Below are 19405 nucleotides of genomic sequence, written 5' to 3'. Positions count from 1 at the left end.
TCAGCATCACCACTCAAAAAGTAGACCCCTATGTCCACCCAAAACTCCTCAGGACATCTCAGAGTATGGAAGTTACGTTCCACTCTCGTCCTCCACGCATCCGCAGCAGTAGGATCTACACCTCCCGAAAACTGCTCAGTACGCAACCGACCCATCTCTGTCAACATGCTGAGATAACGAGCATGGACTCCCACATCCGCAGCCACTGGCTGCCGCTCCTCCGCCACAATTGGTGGCACTACCTGAGCCCGAGCCGGTACCACTGGTGGTAACCGCTCTAACACCTGTGCTAGCAAAGCCTCAAAGTCAACACCAGGGACTCCACCCGCTGGGACTCCCACACCCGGGACCCTAGCATCACCGGCCACTGGAGCATCAACACCGCCCCCTCCTGCCAGACTCACAGAATCCCCCGGAACACCCTGCGACTCGCCAACACCCTCAGCAGTCACACTCTGGTCCTCGGTCTCACTAACCACTGGGACTCTGCCCCTACCACGACCACGTCCGCGCCCACGACCACGTCCACGTCCACGACCTTGACCAGCTACAGCATCACCTCTAACCATCTGCACTACCATGAACAAAAGGCTAAGCAAACAATTACTATTTAAACACATAAATAAAACTCACCGTGGAATCACACAATCGGCTCAAAGAGGATGTTCTAGGACTCCATGCCACACACAATTGACTAACTCACATAATCAATCAAGACATGCAATCCCAAACATCTACAACAGAAACCTAGTGAACCCAAACCTAGAACCGTAAGGGGTCTGATACCAAAATGAAAGGACCGACCTTTTTTTTAATAATAAATAATAAATATAATATAATAAATAACTACAACTAGTGGTCCCATACCCACTAGCCACCTAACCACAATCACAATCATCAGCAGAAATAACAACACCAATTAAATATCCAATAATACTCCAACAATAACCAATAACCATAACATCAACAATAATCAAACACCAAACGACAAGAAACAAGGAACCAGCAACCTAGCAATGTTTCTAATGACTCAACTCTAGCAACCTAGCAATGTCAGACAACATCCAGTCGAGTCCCTATAACATCCTCCTCTTCATTGCCTTTGATTCCACGATCACACTTTGCCTTTACCTGCACACCACAAACAAAAATTGAGATGCGTAAGTATTATCATAAATACTTAGTGAGGCAATCCTCCCATCTACTGGGCTATACACACAAGCAACAATGATTCCAAAGTTCCAAAACAAGCAACAAACAAACACACAAACCAGGAAATCAAACATCGTCTCGCTGGAAGGGAGGTGTCGACCGACACCAGCCTAGTGTCGACCGACACTGGCTAAATGGTGTCGACCGACACTACCCCACAGTGTCGATCGATGCCTGACTTGCTGGTGTCGACCGACACCAAGTGGTGTCGATCGACACTCCCTCTGCAACTGCGATCCGCGCGAAGTCGAGAGTCGAATCTCGCTCCCAATCTCCTCCAAATCGTCCAATACTCAAAACCCAAGCCTTATACCTCCGTAGGAACCTGTATCAACCAATTCCTAGCAAGAAAAACACACAAACAAGCAACAACAAGCAAGAACAAGGGAATCAAAGGCTTAGATTAGCCATGGTCATGCACTCACCTCTTTGAAAGAAGATTTAGACCAAAGGAAACGAATCCAACACTCTCAGCAACCCTCTATCACGTTCCTAGCCTTGGATCTTCACTCCCATAGCAAGATCTCACCAAAAACGCCTTGAAATCCCACAAACTCTCTCAAAAACCTTTGAAACTGTTTTTCTCCTTTTCTTATTCTCTCAAACGGCGACAACAACATCTGAAACACGACCTAGGTCGTTTCCTTCCTTTTAAGACTCGGTTCAATGGTTTTTCTTAAACCAAACCGGTCCAAATCGACGATTAAAACAAACCCGATGAACCCAGAATTAGTGGTGTCGATCGATGCTACAAGGGTATCGATCGACACTACTACCAAAAATGCAAATTCCGGTTCGCGGATGTTACAGATATATTCTTGGATATTAGTACAGAGCATCTCCTTTGCAGACGAATGGGCATATATCGTAGTTTAAGCTATGAGTTATTTTATTAATTTGATGCCCTTACGATTACGTAGTTTCCTCACACAACACCTATGTGATTAGTTCAATTTCAAAAGAATAATAGCATAACTTTTAAAAAGAACATAATATATTTATTGTAGTCTTGTACTTACGCATTAGGACCACTGTAATAATAATCACTGTATTAGCTTCTCTATTCAAAAACACATGTAGTTCTTAGTTCATTGAATGGAAAAAGTATATTTTCGTTAATTTAAATCTCAAACTCTGTTTTTGCTTTTGAGGGAAAAAAACACCAATTATTTGTTGATTTCCAAATAAATCGCAAATTCTCGTTGACCTAGCCTTTTGAGGTACATCATTAAGTGGTCAAACGGAGAAATTAAACGGGGTTAATTATCTGTTAATAAGATCTGTTAACAGCAAAAATGATGTTGTTTATAACACCCTAAAACCCCCAAATTAAGTTATTGTTTCTCAATTTCCCCAATTCACAAACCCTAATCGATATCATTTTATCTTTACTTCTTTAATTTTTCTTTTCTTCTTCGATTTCTCTCTTCTTTTTCGAGTTGACGAGATGAGTTACAGCTCAAAGACATTGGTGGTAGTTTCGTTTGATCGTGGAGTGACATTGAAGTGTGTTTGTGGAGCCGGTGTAACGATTTTTACATCGAGAACTGAAGAGAATCCTGGTCGACCGTTCTTCTGGTGTATAACAAAAAGAGATCTGGAATCTTCTCGTCATCGAAGATATCATGTTTGATTAGGGTTAGATCGATTAGGATTTGTGAATTGGAGAAATTGAGAATCGTTTTCTCAATTTGAAAGTTTTAGAGTGTTATAAACAGTGTCGTTTTGCTATTAACGTATCTCATTAACAGATAATTAACCCCATTTAATTGGTGTTTTTTCCTCCAAAAGCAGAGTTCAGGTTTTAAATCAATGAAAATATAAATTTGAGGATTTTAATGACATTTTTCCCGTTCATTGAATATGAAAATACTTTGTAAATTTCATTGGTTTAAAGTAGAACCATATATATTTATAATTTGCTCCCAAGCTATGAATTGATCCACTCCAGTGAAGATTCTGCCTAGCTATAAACTATAGTCTATAACTAATATTAATAATATTCTTATTTTCTTGTTTTTTTTATACGCATATTATTGTAGTTCAATTATTGTTTATATAGTGACTATAATAATAAGCACTAGGTGTTAATTAAGTGCATGCATGGCCTATATATATAGACAGACACACCCAAAGTATAGAAAGTAAAAACAAAATTAAAATGGAGAAAGTGGAGATTGTTCTTAACTCACTTCCTATGAGTGGCGGAGATGGCCCGAACAGCTACTCTAAGAATTCTCATTTGCAGGTCTAGCTATTTTCAGTTTTTTTTTTCTTTCTCTGGTCTTTTATTTTTTTATTCTTTGTGTTTCATTTTCCTTTATAACAACTTCAAATATAAAGATGCATTTTGATATGGGTTTGTTACTTTTGATCCAACGAATTGGTATGCTAGATAAAAATATATTTTAGTTAACTATTTAAACGATGTAATCAGTTAACTATTTTGTTATCTATTTTACTAGTCATCTAGACATGTTAAAGTACATATCATCATCAGTCGATTTTTTTAATAGCCATATATATCACTTGGCTGGCTATTCGGATCGATTGGAAGAACATGACTTGAGAGGAAGAACATAATTTGACTTCATTTCATGTTCTCTTACATTAATTATTTTTAAATCATATTTTGGTTCCCTTATTTATGTTCTTATAATTTTTTTACGAAACTCCAACAACGATATTAAAATGTTCAGACTCATCGAACCACACACACAAAAAACACCGAGGATCACTGTTCGGCTTCTTTCTTTGACGAAAGGCACATACGGAATATTATTTCAGTTTTTCTAAGTGTTTTTCTAACCTTGAAACTCTTCTTCAAGACTTCTTGCACACCTATGTGAACTCTCATTTCCTTGAACCTGTTCTTCTCAAGCGCTTTTGCTTTTTCCGTGGAAGACAGGGTTTTTTGTGAGAGCAATTGCAGATTTGTTATCTACTCGAATTGTCACTGATTCACTCTCGGTCCCATTAATCTTTGCAATCAGGTCCTGCAACCATATCACATGTTTAGCTGCCTCAGTGGCAGCCATGAATTATGCCTCACAAAAAGAAAGAGCTACTACTTGTTGTTTCTGAAAACACCATGTTATCGGACATTCATTGAAATAAAAGATATGACCAGCAGTACTTCTTCCATTGTCTAAATCCACACTAAGACTGCTATCACTGAAACCCACAAGACCAGTTTTGTTTCCTCGCTTGAAATAAAAACCGTGTGAAGTCGTCCCTCGAAGATACCTCAAAACTTGTTTTAACGCAACTCCATGTGACTCTCTAGGCTCCTGCAGATACCTGCTAAGAACACCAACAGGGTATGATAAATCTGGCCGAGTATGGAGCAGGTATCTAAGACATCCGATGGTTCTTCGATAACGCTTCTCATCAATCGATTGTTCATGCTTTGCTTTACAAAGCTCTAAGCCAAACTCCCTAGGAACAAGAACATAATTGCATTCACTCATCCCTGTCTCAGCAAGAATCTTCTTAACATAACTTTCTTGTCGTAACATGATCCCATCTTTCTCTTGCAATACCTCAATACCAAGATAGTATGTAAGTTTTCCTAAGTCGCTCATTTCAAATTTACTTGTCATTCTCTTCTTGAAGTCAAGTATTAACTTTATGCTAGAACCCGTGACTAGCAAGTCGTCCACATAAACGACTATGATGAGGAGATGCCCCTGTTCTTGCTTCCTATATAAATAGGGTTCCTTAGAACATTTTTTTCAAATTTCAATTCCAGAAGAATTTGATTCAGTTTAGTGTTTCATGCCCTAGGTGCTTGTTTTAATCCATAAAGGGCTATGCAGTTTGTAGACTTTCTCTTCCTTTCCATGAACAACAAAACCCTCAGGTTGTGTAACATATACATCTTCTCTTAATTCACCATGAAGAAATGCAGTCTTAACATCCAGATGATGTATCTCCCAACCACTTGTAGCTGCAAGTGCAATAATAAAACGTATTGTTTCTATCCTAGCAACAGGTGCAAACACCTCATCAAAATCAATCCCATGCCTCTGTACATAGCCTTTCGCCACTAGCCTCGCTTTGTACTTATTGATGCTGTTATCCGAGTTTCGTTTCACTTTAAATACCCATTTTAAACCAATAGGTTTACATCCTAATGGAAGGTCCACCAGACTCCAAGTTTTGTTCTTGTTAATCGATACAATCTCTTCTTGACATGCATCTCTCAAGACTTCATCTCTATTGCCTCTTCAAAACATGCAGGCTCCCCATCAATAGCAATCAGTAACTGTTCTCCCTCAAGTTCTGCAAGTAAAACATAACCCTGCAAGTAACTTGGTTTATTGGTTTGTCGTTCTGACCTTCTCAACACAGGTGGGTCTTGTATCGGTTTTGCTTGTCTTTCACCCGAAACTGATTCTATTTCATCAACACAAGACTCTTCTTCTTCTATGGTATCCTGTTTCTGCAATCACTTCTTCATCTCTGATTCCATTGTTCCCAAAAACTTCAAAATTGAGAGTAAACATCCTGGAATCCTTAGATGATTCTTCTAAATTTCTCCACTTCCAGCTTTGGTCTTTGACAAAAACAACATCCCTACTAACAATGATCTTTCGACTAGTAGGATCAAGAAGCCTATAGGCTTTAGAACCGGGTTTTGTACCAAGATTAACCAGCAGATTTGATCTGTCATCTAACTTTTTAAGATGTGGAGTCTCAGTCTTTGCGTAACAAATGCAACCAAACACACGAAGATGTTCTACATTCGGCTTTTTCTTTTTAAAAGCTTCATACGTGTACTATCTTCTAACACTCTTGTCCCCACTCTGTTAATAAGATAAGTTGCATGCCTTACCGCCTCTCCCCATAAGTATTTGGCATGTTCATGTGTTTTAGAAGACTTTGAGTCATTCCTAACAATGTCATGTTCCTTCTCTCTACTACTCCATTCTTTTGAGGCGTGTAAGGTGCAGTAAGCTGTCTAGTGATTCCTTCTTTTTCACAAAATAGTTGAAATTCTTGAGATGTGAACTCCCCTCCTCTGTCTGTTCGAAGTGTTTTGATGGTGTTTCCAGTTTCATGTTCGACTGAAACTTTAAATCTCTTGAATTTTTCAAACACCTCGCTTTTCTCCTTGAGAAGAATAGTCCACATATAACAAGAAATATCATAAATTAACACAAATATATACCTCCTTTGTGCAGCTGTAGTTGGTGAAATAGGTCCACAAAGATCTCCGTGAACAAGCTCTAGCGCTTGTTTTGCTCGATAAGAAGTCCTTTGGGGAAAAGTTTGTCGTGCTTGTTTACCAAACAAACATGATGCACACGGTTCTCCCCTTTTAGAGGCACTAGATATTCCGATAACCATTTTCTTTGTAACCATCTTCTGAATCGTTTCAAAGTTCACATGTCCAAGTCGAGCATGCCACTTGCTTGACTCATTTAAACCTGCAACCTGCAGACATTTTGTGTTTTCCACCTCCAAGTCCACTTTGTACAGCCTGTTCCTTGATCGAATAGCTTTTACTAGTAAGTTTCCTTCTCGGTCGTGCAAGGTTAGGAAATCTTCTCTCATTCGAACATCACAACCGGATTCAGTTGCTTGACCGAGGCTTATGATATTGCTCTTGAGGTCTGGAATGTAATAAACCTCTGCTAGTATCTTTTGTTCTCCATTCTTGGTTATAAACAAAATAGAACCTTTACCTTTTATATCCATAAGCGAGTCATCACCAAAACGAACCTTTCCTGTGATCCTTGTGTAGATTGTGCGGAACCATGCTATGTTTCCTGTCATGTGATTACTGGCCCCGTTATCAAGATACCAAACTTTGTCCAAACACGCATCAAGCTCCTTTGGCTTCACATTCTTCTCATTAATGTACACCACTTCATGCATTAAGAGTGATTCTGCTTCGTGAGTGTCTTCTTCTTCCTTCTCTTGCAGTTCTTGTAGTTTGATTAGTTTAAGTAGTCTATCCGGACACTCAGAGGCATAATGTCCTAACTTGTCACACCTAAAAGATGTTATCTTAGACTTATCCCTCAGTTGAAAGCCATACTCTCTTGACTGATATCCAAATCTCCCATTGTTAAACCTTCTGCGACCCCTTCCTCGTCCACGAGCAGATCCTCTACCTCTGCCTCCATCATAGGAATCTTGCAGCTTCCCTTGACCTTCTACTGGAGCGTTTGTGTTTGTATTTGCAAACAAAAGCTTGCCCTGACCATCTTGTGAATCGTCTTCCTCTTTAATTCGTTTTTCATAGGTTTTTAACCTCCTAACTATGTCTTCAAATGTTGTAGTGTTGAGGTCAAGAAACTGTTCAAGAGCTGCAATTATATGTATGTATTTTGCTCTAGGTAGACTCTTGAGAAATTTCTTAACAATCTTTGTTTCTTCGATTGTTTCTCCCAAAGACGTCGACTTACTGGATATTTCAGAGAGCTTACCTACAAAATCGTCTATCGTATCAGTATCCTTCATCCTCAATCTATCAAACTCAGCCATTAACGTCTATAGTCGAGCTTCTTTAACTCGATCTGCACCAAGGTTTCTTGACCTAATAGCATCCCAGACTGCTTTGGATTTCTCATGATTTCCAACTTGTAAAAGGAGTGCCTATGGTATGGATTGGAATAGCAGGGCCTTGGCAAGATCATTCTTCTCGATATCTTCTAGTCCCGGATCAACTTTTTTCCAGACTTTATTTACTCGCAGCACCACTGTCATCTTCATGCCCAAACAGTATAGTTTGAGCTGTGTAGCATCGGACATTGCAGAGACAAAGAACCTCCTTCCTTCGTCTTGTTAGCAGTTACAGCTAATTCACTCATATCTTCTTCTTCGAACGATTCATAGCAAGGTTTTTGATTATCAAAGAAACGAACCTGAGTAGCTCTGATACCAAATCTAGAGTTTGTATATCAAGATTAAGATTTATAAAAGCACTTCTTTTATTAGCTTTGAAACTCACTCAAAACAAAGCCTCTCAATCTCTCTCTCAAACTCTTACATAATTCTCTCATCAAAGTATCTTTATTTATATAACACCAAAACCAAAACCAAATCCTAATAGGAATCCTTCTATGCTTAGATATCTCCTAAACATATTTGATCTTATCTTCCTTAACTATCGCTCGGTTAAGTAATTAACTTATTCCTCAAGTTAACCTCAAGCTTATCCAACAAACGTCGTGTTAGCAGATCAAATCGGCGTACCCGTCAATGATATTTGCTATGAAGAAGATGTGTCAACGGTAGAAGTCATATTTTCTGAGGAAGCTTTCGGCCAAATCCATGGTGACATAGTGAGTTTAAATCTCAACGTGGGCAATCATAAGAGGGAAAACTATGTTTCATAATTACGTGTGAAACTAAGCGAGGCCCAATAAGGATTTTTATTCATAACCGTAGGCACATGGTTAAACCTCATGGTTTTCACAACAATTGTGTTGTGGCTTGTTATTATAAAGTCATATTCGTTGAGTTCCAGTATTATCAATGGAAAAGACGGAGAAAAAAAAAAAGAAGAAGCATCCGTTCAAGACCATGGTTCAGATTCGAGGGCGAATTTTCTCCAACAAGGGGAGAACTGATGTAGAGTATATTAGTATCAAATGAGTTTTATTATTAGGCTTTATTTCTTTATGGGTTATTATTAATTTGGGCTTTGAAGATGTGTTTTGTTGCCGTGTCTCTTCTATTAGGTTTAGGGTTTTATGTTTTAGTTTTAGTATTTAAGGAGTCGAGAGTTGTAAAGAAAGGGAAAATCATTGATTATTGAATAAACGTTGTTTTAAGAGAGCTTTGCCTAAATCCTAGAGAGGAGGACTCTCAACCCTAAGAGTTTATAATCAATCTAGCTTATGCATTAAGAACAACAATAGATGAAGAACAATAAGATCAATCCATAATCTAACAAATCTAGCATCAATAAATCATAAAAACCCTTTCTGAAACCCTAATCCCAACAATGAAACTACTCAGCCATAGAGAAACAGAAACAGCAAATCAATGATGAAGATAACATAATTGAATTGCAAAAGAATAGAAAATAGGATTTAGAAATCTTCTCTAAAGTGAAAATAGGATTAGAGATCTTCTCCCCCAGCTCTCAATACAGAATAGTCTCAGAAAATAAAGCTTATGTGAGGCCGAGCCTCTAACTTAAATATCAAAATAAAACCTTAAAAGTCGGGTTAAAACCAAAAAGGAAAACTTGAGTTGGGTATGGGACTGGTCAATCCCGAATGCGGATCAGCCGATCTCGGATGCTTTTCAGCGTTTGCTCCATCTGCTTGCTAGTCCAATCAGTCTTCACCAAATTGGCTCCAAATGCCCGTTTTCATTCCCAAAACACTCAGTTTCCTTTCAAAGTAGTTTAGAACCTGTACAGACTCACAAAAGACTAAAAAGAATCTAAAAACACACTTGGACCTAACATAAGACTCAAAACAAATGTAAAAACTATAACTAAAACCCTATAAAATGCAGACACATCATAGCTTTTTGAGGAGGTACAATACCACAAAGGCCACCAAGGTTATCATCACCCACCCAGCGATGCCTATCGCTAACGCAATAGCAATATTCCTTTTTGCTTAATTTGTTCTTTTCATCAACCATTTTTTTGTGTCTTGTGTAGTACTAGTTTATATGTTCATGATCTTATTATATTATGTGAGGTATTGTATCCTTAGTAAAATGGTATTTAAATTTTAAATAAAGCTTGACTATGTCTAATATATATTCATCACATGATGATGACATATGTTTCGAACAACAACTTTGGAAAACTTTCTATTGTTTTTCGTTTATGTATCTTGATGCCTTACGAAATCTTTCTTGATTTTACAGTACCTGACTGTCAGCTGACTCAGCTTAAAAAACTGGCGATTCACAACGTTCTTGTAGATATCATATGAAATGCACTCCTACTCGATCGAGTCATTTTCACAAAGACACCAAATACCAAATTTTTTGTCTCTAAACAAAACCATCACAAAATTGTGTGGCGTTGAGACCCTTTTGTCAATACATATGTTTATCGCTTATACTTTGTAATATGTCTTATTCAAAGAAATACAAATTCTCGTTATCAGAACATCCACATTAGTTGAGATACTCTAATAGTATCTCACAAATATAATATTAATAGTTCCAATATATTATAATTAAAGAGTTAAATTTCAAATCAACAACAAAATTGAACCAAACTTAAGTACTTTGTTGATTACACTGAACACATCATCAATTAGGTATTACGACTTTGTTATAAGATTTAAGTACGCTTGTTACCGAGAAACCATATGGCAACAGCCACCAAGCCTATAACAGCCGCCAAGCCTAAAACAATCAACGCGCCAGTGGTGCCTATCCCATAAAACACCGGTACCACGAAAGCCATTTTCTGTTACTTGTTCTTGTTCTCACTAACAATTCTTTATGTATTTTGTGTGTGTTATGATGATCTTATTATTATCCAAATGTTGGAAGTACTCATAGCAGAAAAAGTGGTATTTTATAATCAAATTTGATCTTAACTTTGATATTAATCAGATCATAAGATGTATGTCTAATATATCTAATATTAAATAGATCATGATATATGTATGCCATAAACTAATTTAGGCACAACATATGTTTAAGTATATCTAATATTAAATAGATTGTAACAATTGTCAAAGAATTTCCTCAAGACTTATAATGATAAAAAAAGTAATTTATATATTCTACCAAAAGAAAAGTAATTTATATATGTATCTTAGAGAATTTAATATATATATATGAATCTAATTAAAATAAATAAAAAATACACCAAAATCAGTGATTTAATGGTGAAAACATATGTTATATTGCATTGTAACAATGTATTCAAATCATGTGTAGCTTTAATTTATACATATATTTTTTCTACATATTTTTATCATCTTGTATATAAAATAGAATATTGTTCAAGAATAATAATTTATTTATATGAGAACTAAATGATTAAAGAAGAAAAAAATCCGATTACTTTTAATCCATCATAGATTCCAACTTAAATAACATAAACCTAGCAAGGCTATAATTACCCCGACGGCTATGACAATAATTCTTTTTTTATCTATTTCTATTGACATCATCAAAACTATTTTCCCTTACTAGCTACTTGTTCTTCTAGTCAACAGTTTTTTTCTTGTGTCTTGTATGTTTTATGATTTTTATTAATAAAAAACGGTTCGATGTACCCAATATTAATACAAACACTTATAAAGTGGTTCTTTAGTATAATTAAATATATAAATCTTGTACTCCCTCTATTTTTTTATTAGTTGTCGTTTAAGGTTGTTTCACACAAATTTAGAAAACCAATAATTTTATTGTTTTATTTTTTCAATATATATTTTCTAATATTTTTATTGGTCAAAACATTAAAACAATTAGATAAAATTGAAATATTGACCAAACATTTGCATTAGAAATATAAAACGATAAGTATTATGACACAAAATTTCAACTCTATAACGATAACTAATAAAAATCGGAGGGAGTATGTGTTTAAATGTTTCCAACATTAAATAGACTGTGATGTTTTTTTTGTTTTTTTTTACAAACATTTGATATCAATTATCTAAATCAAACCAAATACAAGGATAACATAGTTTAAAATATCCCAAAGTTTAAAATATAATAAATAAGGACATTCCCCAATGCTACAAAGGGATAATTAAAGTAGATCAATATAAATTTCATGAAAGCTTTGTGACAAATGGTAGAAAGCAACTTGACACATATGAGACCACGGTTAATCAAAAGATCTTCGTCGAAGAAATCAAAAGACAAAAAGGTGGTCACAATCAAAAGATTTTTTGCGACAATGATGAATAATGATCTAAAGCTAGAATTCTCGTTGGTGTGAAAATAACTACACAAAATAGTGTAGTAGCTGAGATTCTTAAGCAAGTCTAGGTATAATTGACGCACATTGCTAGATACCTTGCTGCAAGACCTTATACATAGAAAAATACGTATTTTTAAAAAAATTTCAATCCCTAATGAGAATCCCTAAACCTAACAAGAGAATGACTAAGACATCATTGTAGGAACCCAAATCATAATCTGAATAAATTGCATAAGAAATCAAAAGAATAATAAAGGAGTTTGAAATCTTCTTTCTACAGATGAGTTCAAACTTGTCTCTCCGAAGCTCTCAAGATCTCTCTCTCAAAGGTGGCAGCAAAATAAAGCATCTCGTGTTTCTAAAATCTAAAAGATGATTAAATATCTCTAATACATGATAGGGACTAATATTGCAATAAAGGAGAACTTGGGGCAGTTTTGTAAAACATCAAACTTAAGAAACTCGCCCCTCTTCGTTCATGGACACCGGTGTCGATCGATACCAATATTGAGCCTCGACTCCAGCTTGATCGCCTTTGCTTTATTTACTCCAAAAATCTCTCAAATGCTCCATTATGCTCTCATCCGTGCTAAATGGTTCCTAGTCCTACAAAGACTCAAAAAGACCCTAAAAAGAAAATTCAAAGATTCTAAAAGCACACTTATATCATGGTTCAAACCGTAAAAACCATGATATATCACTATTTCTCTATTGGAGCTCTTCCCTTCTCACTCTTTCTCCATTGGAGCACTTCCCTTCTCATCTTTTTCGCTTTAACCTCCACTGCCTTTGTTAAAGTTTCAAATTTTTTTGCTAACATCTACAAGAAAATATCAATAGTTCCATTACAACACGTCATTTTTGTAAAGAGCAAAGCTCAAAACGACACAACTCTGCAAAAAGGCCTTCTAGGTCCAAGGCCCAACATAACTCCGAAGCCCACAATGATTCAACAGCTACCTGCAGATTAAGACAAAAAGAAAGGATTTACATAAAGGACTAGTACGGCAGTAACGACACAGAATCGGTTTGCCTCACTTGAATCATACGATGACAATGATGCCACATAACATCACTATGCCAGAGCATCAATTATTGAAAGACTCTAGGCTCTAGGTTAAAACTCTTGTAACCAATATAAAAGCAAAGCATAGAGTGTAATGTGGTTCTTAATGATTGAATAACAAAGAAACAATCTTTCATATCTTCTCTTATCTTCTTTCTTTCATGGTATCAGAGCCATGGACGAAACCATGTAACCCTATTCTTCTCCCTCTCTTCACATTTCAAATTGTGTTACTATAAAACTCACCGAGCAAAATTACATCATTTGGAAATTTCTCAGTTTGAATCCTTTCTTCGCACTCAAGCTCTTCTTGGCATTGTCAATGGAGCTGTCCAACCACCTGCTGAGAAGATTCTCATTCGCAACAACAATAATGGCAGAACCGAAGACGTACTCAACCCAGATTTTGAGAGCTGGTCCAGATCTGACCAAGTTGTCAAGGCGTGGCTGCTTGGCTCCATGACTGAGAACGTTCTGCGATTGGTGGTCGGTTCTGCAACTGCTCAAGAGGTATGGGAAACCTTAATCTCTCACTTTAACCGGACATCATCCTCTAGGCTATTTGAGTTACAAAGGCGTCTGCAAAATGCTGAAAAACTAGATAAAAGAATGTCAGATTACCTTAGGAATCAAGGATATTTGTGATCAGCTAGCTTCTATAGGAGATCCGGTTAGTGAGAAAAAGAAGATCTTTGCAGCTTTAAGAAGCTTAGGTCGTGAGTATGAGCCGATTAACACTGTTATTGAGTTCTCAATGGATCGATTGCCTGCACCTACCTACGACAATGTGATATCTTGTCTTACCGGATATGATGACAGACTCCAAGGTTACTCTGTTTCTGCTGATGTCTCACCACACTTGGCCTTCAACACTACGAGGTCGTCTAACTACTCTCACAGAGGACGTGGAAACAGAGGCAGAGGACGCGGCAGTTACTCCACCAGAGGTCGTGGCTTTCACAAACAATTTTCATCCTCCGCAAGCTCACCTCGACCTTTCAGCACAAGTGAGAAGCCATTCTGTCAAATCTGTGGGAAACGAGGACACAATGCTTTCGAGTGTTGGTACAGGTTTGATGAAGAATATCAACAACCATCTCAACCTGCAATCAATGCAGCAGCTTTCTCGGCTCTCCACATCACCGATGTCATAGAGGACAACAGTTGGTACCAGATTAAGATGCAACGACTCATATCACTAGCTCCGTTCAACGCCTCCAACAAACTCAACCATACCATGGGACTGACATGGTAATGGCAAGTGATGGAAATTTCCTCCCAATCACTCATGTTGGTTCCGCTAATCTTTCCACAACGTCAAGTACAATTCCTCTTAAAGACGTGTTGGTATGTCTTGAAATAGCAAAGAATCTACTATCAGTGTCAAAGTTAACTAAAGATTATCCATGTACTGTCACTTTTGATGATGTTGATGTTATTATTAAGGACAAGGCAACGCACAAACTTCTGACAAAGGGAAGGAAAAATAACAGTCTCTATAAGCTGGATGATCTGAAGTATCATATGTTGTACTCTATAAGACAGATCAGGACAAGTGATGAGGTGTGGCATCAGAGACTAGGACATCCAAATCAACAAGTGCTTCAATTTCTCTCTGCAAATAAGGCAATTCAAGTTAATAAAAGTACGAGCAATGTGTGTGAATCATGTCAGCTTGGGAAGAGTTCAAGATTGCCATTTAGTTCTTCTACTTTTCTTGCTTCAAGACCCCTAGAAAGAGTGCAATGTGATCTATGGGGTCCTTCTCCTGTTTCTTCTGTTCAAGGATTCAGATTTTATGCAGTATTTATTGACAACTATTCCATCTATTGTTGGCTTTATCCTTTAAAGAAAAACTCTGATTTCTGTTCTATTTTCATCAAGTATCAGTTCCTTGTTGAGAATTTGCTGCAAACAAAAATTGGAATTTTTCAATCAGATGGAGGAGGAGAATTTATAAGTAACAGATTCCTTACTCATCTGCAAAATGCTGGCATTCAACATTTCATGTCATGCCCTCACACTCCGCAACAGAATGGGATAGCGGAAAGGAAGCATAGACAGCTAGCTGAAATGGCGTCACCTTAATGTTTCAAAGTGCTACTCCACATAGTTTTTGGGTGGAAGTTTTCTTCACATCGAATTTCCATTGTAATTTGTTGCCAACAAGTGCTCTCAAAGATCACAAAAGCCCTCATGAAGCTCTCTTTGGTAAAACTCCAGAATACTCTGCTCTAAGAACCTTCAGATGTGCTTGCCTCCCCACTCTATACCCAAAACAAGTTCGATCCAAGGTCTCTTAAGTGTGTTTTTCTAGGCTATACTGAGAAATACAAAGGATATAGATGTTTATATCCTCCAACTAGGAGGGTTTATCTCAGTCATCATGTTATCTTGCTTCCCTTCGCCAGCACATACAGTTATCTCCAACGGTCCTCACCTACACCTTTGTATGGTGCATGGCTCAGAAAACTTTCAAATGCCTCTGAAATATGTGATCACTCTGAGACTGTTACTGAAATTCCAGCTTCTGCAATTTCACTCATTACAGCGGTTGCTACTACTGATGCCACTAGTTCTACTCCAACAAGTACAGTGCTTGAATCGCCACTTGAGGTTGTTGATGGGAGTACTGAGTGTACGACAAGCATTGACCTTGTTCCTATAGGCAAGAGCTCCCAATCAGCAATCTCAAATGTGCATACTTCAGACACAAATGATGACCTCAGTGGCAATGTCGATCTCAATGCTCCTGCAGAAGCTTCAACTCATCCCATGACCACACGATCAAAATCAGGCATTTCAAAACCGAATCCTCGATATGCTCTTCTTACACACAATGTATCATATCCTAAACCTGAAACAGTAACAAGATCTTTAAAGGATCCATACTTGACTGCAGCAATAAATGAAGCAATGGATAACTATAAAGAAGCAAACACCTTCTCTCTCATCCCTCAAACTCCAGATATGCATTTCAAAATGGGTCTTCAGAGTCAAGCTCAATGCAGACGGCTCACTGGATAAGTTTAAAGCTAGACTCATTGTTCAAGGATTCAAGCAAGAAGAGGGCATCGATTATCTAGAGACATACAGTCCAGTGGTCAGAATAGCAACAGTTAGAGCTGTTCTCCACTTTGCAGCTATCATGAACTGGGAAATCAAGCAAATGTATGTAAAAAATGCATTTCTCCATGGAGATCTTACCGAAACAGTATACATGAAACAGCTAGCCGGATTTGTTAACGAGGACTTTCTCGATCATGTGTGCCTCTTAGATAAATCCCTCTACAGCCTAAAACAGTTCCCAAGGGCCTGGTTCGACAAGTTTAGTAACTTATTGCCTGATTTTGGCTTCACTTGCAGTCTAAGGAACACTTCCTTGTTCGTCTATTTCAAAGGTAAAGACATCATTATGTTACTGCTTTATGTCGATGATATGGCAATTACAGGAAATTCATCAGCGTTACTCTCAAATATGCTTGATGAGTTAAGCAAGCAGTTCAGAATGAAGGATCTTGGAAAACTCTACTATTTCCTTGGCATTCAAATCCAATATCATGAGAATGGTCTGTTCTTGTCTTAAAGAAAATATGCTGAAGACCTCCTTACTGCAGCAGCTATGTCATTTTGTTCCCCTATTGCCACACCTCTCCCTCAACAACTCAAGAAAACACGACAACAAAATGTTGAATTTGCTGATCCCAGATACTTTAGAAGCTTGGCAGGTCGTCTGCAGTACCTCACACTAACAAGACTTGATCTGCAATTTGCTGTTAACTACGTCTGTCAAAAGATGCATGCTCCATCTGTCTTGGACTTCAATCTCCTCAAGCGAATTCTCAGATATATAAAAGGCACTACAACCACGGGAATTTTGTTTGACAGAAATACAAATTCCAAGCTGCAAGTATACAGCGACAGCGATTACGCCGGCTGTAAATCCACTAGTCGCTCCACTGGTGGCTTCTGTACCTTTCTTGGAAGCAATATGATTTCTTGGTCTTCAAAAAAACAAGACACAGTCATGTCCGAGGCAGCCTCTGAAACTACTTGGCTGGTAACTTGCTTCAAGACCTCGGTGTTTCTCTCCTCAACACCAGAACTTTACTACGATAATTTTTCAGCAGTATATCTCATAACAAATCCAACCTTTCATGCTCGCACAAAGAACTTTTCCACGCATTATCACTATGTACGTGAGCAAGTGGCTTTTGGTAAGTTAATCGTCAACCATATCCCTGTTGATCTACAGCTTGCAGACATATTTACCGAGTCTCTTCCTCAATGGCCGTTTCAAATACTCAGAACCAAACTTGGCGTTGGTGTTCCACTTACTCCAAGTTTGCGGGGAAGTGTAAAGAGCAAAGCTCAAAACGACACAACTCTGCAAAAAAGCCTTCTAGGTCTAAGGCCCAACATAACTCCCAAGCCCACAATGATTCAACGACTATCTGCAGATCAAGACAAAAAGAAAGGATTTGCAGAAAGGACTAGTACGGCAGTAACGACACAGAATCGGTTTGCCTCACTTAAAACATACGATGACAATGATGCCATGTAACATCTATGCCAGAGCAGCATTCATTGGAAGACTCTAGACTCTAGGTTAAAACTCTTGTAACCAATATAAAAACAAAGCATAGAGTGTAATGTGGTTCTTAAGGATTGAATAACAAAGAAACAATCTTTCATATCTCCTCTTATCTTCTTTCTTTCAATTTTAGCAATATTTATAAATGGCACATTTGGAAATTTACCTCTATGGCGTCATCCTTATCTTTAAGGCTTTGATTTTTTTTTCATGTGATCTACTACTTCTTTCTGAAGTAAATTATACAAAACACCTGGGACATTGTCTTCAGTATTTGGTGCTTGGTGGCTTCTCCTCTGAATCTTCTTTCCAGGTAGTAGGCGATTCTGCTTCTTTGGATTCGTCACAAGCCTCGTTGAATGAATAAATCTCAGGTCCATTTAAGATTGCTTTGCCTCTATCTAATTATCTTGTGCCTCCATCAAATGACTTAGATATTTCTTTAGTATTCTTCAATACCGAGGTGGAATTAAAGGAATTTCCCATCAGTGTTTTCTTTGACAAAAAAGTTACGCAATTTTTTGTAAATTATCTGATCCACCAAGTGACTGCCTATGAGAGGGTCCATTACTCATGCTTCTTTCCTCTGGTTTGTTCCTAAAACTGCTACTTGAGGTGCCTCTCAGCGTTTCTTCAAGCACTTTCAGTCGTAGTTGAAACTTGTCTTTGAAATCATACAAACAAATAGTTTTACTTTAACTCAGTTAAACAAGAACCAATAGTTGAAGATGCCTAATGCATGAAGAAAATGAATATTTTTAGTTGTGCTTCAGATTTAGCAGCTTGATCTGAAATGGCAAGTTTATCACGAAATCGCTGCATTTAGAGATCTCTGTTTTTCTTTTCTTTTGATTGACAATCAATAATGTGTGTGTATTTTTTTGTTTTTCTTAAGAAAGAATTACTCAAATGTTATCCAAAAGTTGGTTTATTACTCATGTTTATAAATCTTTTGAAAATTACTCAAATGTTTAGTGCCTTGGGTGTAATTACAATTTACCCATTGGGTTTTGTTTTTTGATTTTGTTTTACGATTTCGATTTTGTTTTTCAATTTCCGGCTGAATGTGAGTTTTTTCGATGATTTACGGCTGATTGTCGCCATTGTTAATGACGGCTGATTTGTTAGATCTATTCGATTCGATGGCTGATTTACTTTTTGTTTGATGTTGCGGCTCAGTTATTTTAGGGTTTACGGCTGATTTGTTAGATCTATTCGATTCGATGGCTGATTTACTGTTTGTTTTATTTTGCGGCTGAGTTGTGACTGAGATATTTTGTGCTTTAGATCTGAGTTATGTGTTGTGGCTGAGTTATGTTATGCTTTGTCTATGAGTTTGTTTTATGTTATGGCTGATTTATTTTATGATTTACTTATGAATTATATTATTTAACAGATGTCGATGGTGAATATTTCTGAAGAACAAGCAAGGGATTACCCCCCAAGACTATTCGCTGAAGGAAACTCTAATATAGAGTTTAGAGATATTAATACCAATTTCAGGATGAGAGAATTCCCTCAAATTAGGGAATCAATAGGACAGGACGCGTGGGAAAAAATGAAGGATGTACCTATTGGAATAATCTCTAAGCTAGTTGATAGCCAATTCGTCTGGTCTGGTAAGGTTGTACATTTCCTACTATGTAACCAGTTAAGGGTACAT

At 37.4% G+C, this 19405-nt stretch overlaps 2 protein-coding genes across 2 annotated transcripts; one reads left to right on the top strand and one right to left on the bottom strand.

The window, feature by feature from the left end:
• On the bottom strand, positions 4254-4796 carry LOC109132933 (uncharacterized mitochondrial protein AtMg00810-like). The gene has a single exon (XM_019245403.1). The coding sequence runs from the start codon at positions 4794-4796 to the stop codon at positions 4254-4256; it is 543 nt and encodes a 180-aa protein (XP_019100948.1).
• On the top strand, positions 12059-14403 carry LOC109132932. Its single transcript, XM_019245402.1, has 3 exons — positions 12059-12094; positions 13428-13658; positions 13750-14403. The coding sequence occupies exons 1-3, from the start codon at positions 12059-12061 to the stop codon at positions 14401-14403; spliced, it is 921 nt and encodes a 306-aa protein (XP_019100947.1).

The sequence above is a fragment of the Camelina sativa genome, chromosome 5 (genome assembly GCF_000633955.1).
Source record: "Camelina sativa cultivar DH55 chromosome 5, Cs, whole genome shotgun sequence".
Lineage (NCBI taxonomy): Eukaryota > Viridiplantae > Streptophyta > Magnoliopsida > Brassicales > Brassicaceae > Camelina > Camelina sativa.
This window is presented reverse-complemented; position numbering and strand designations above follow the sequence as displayed.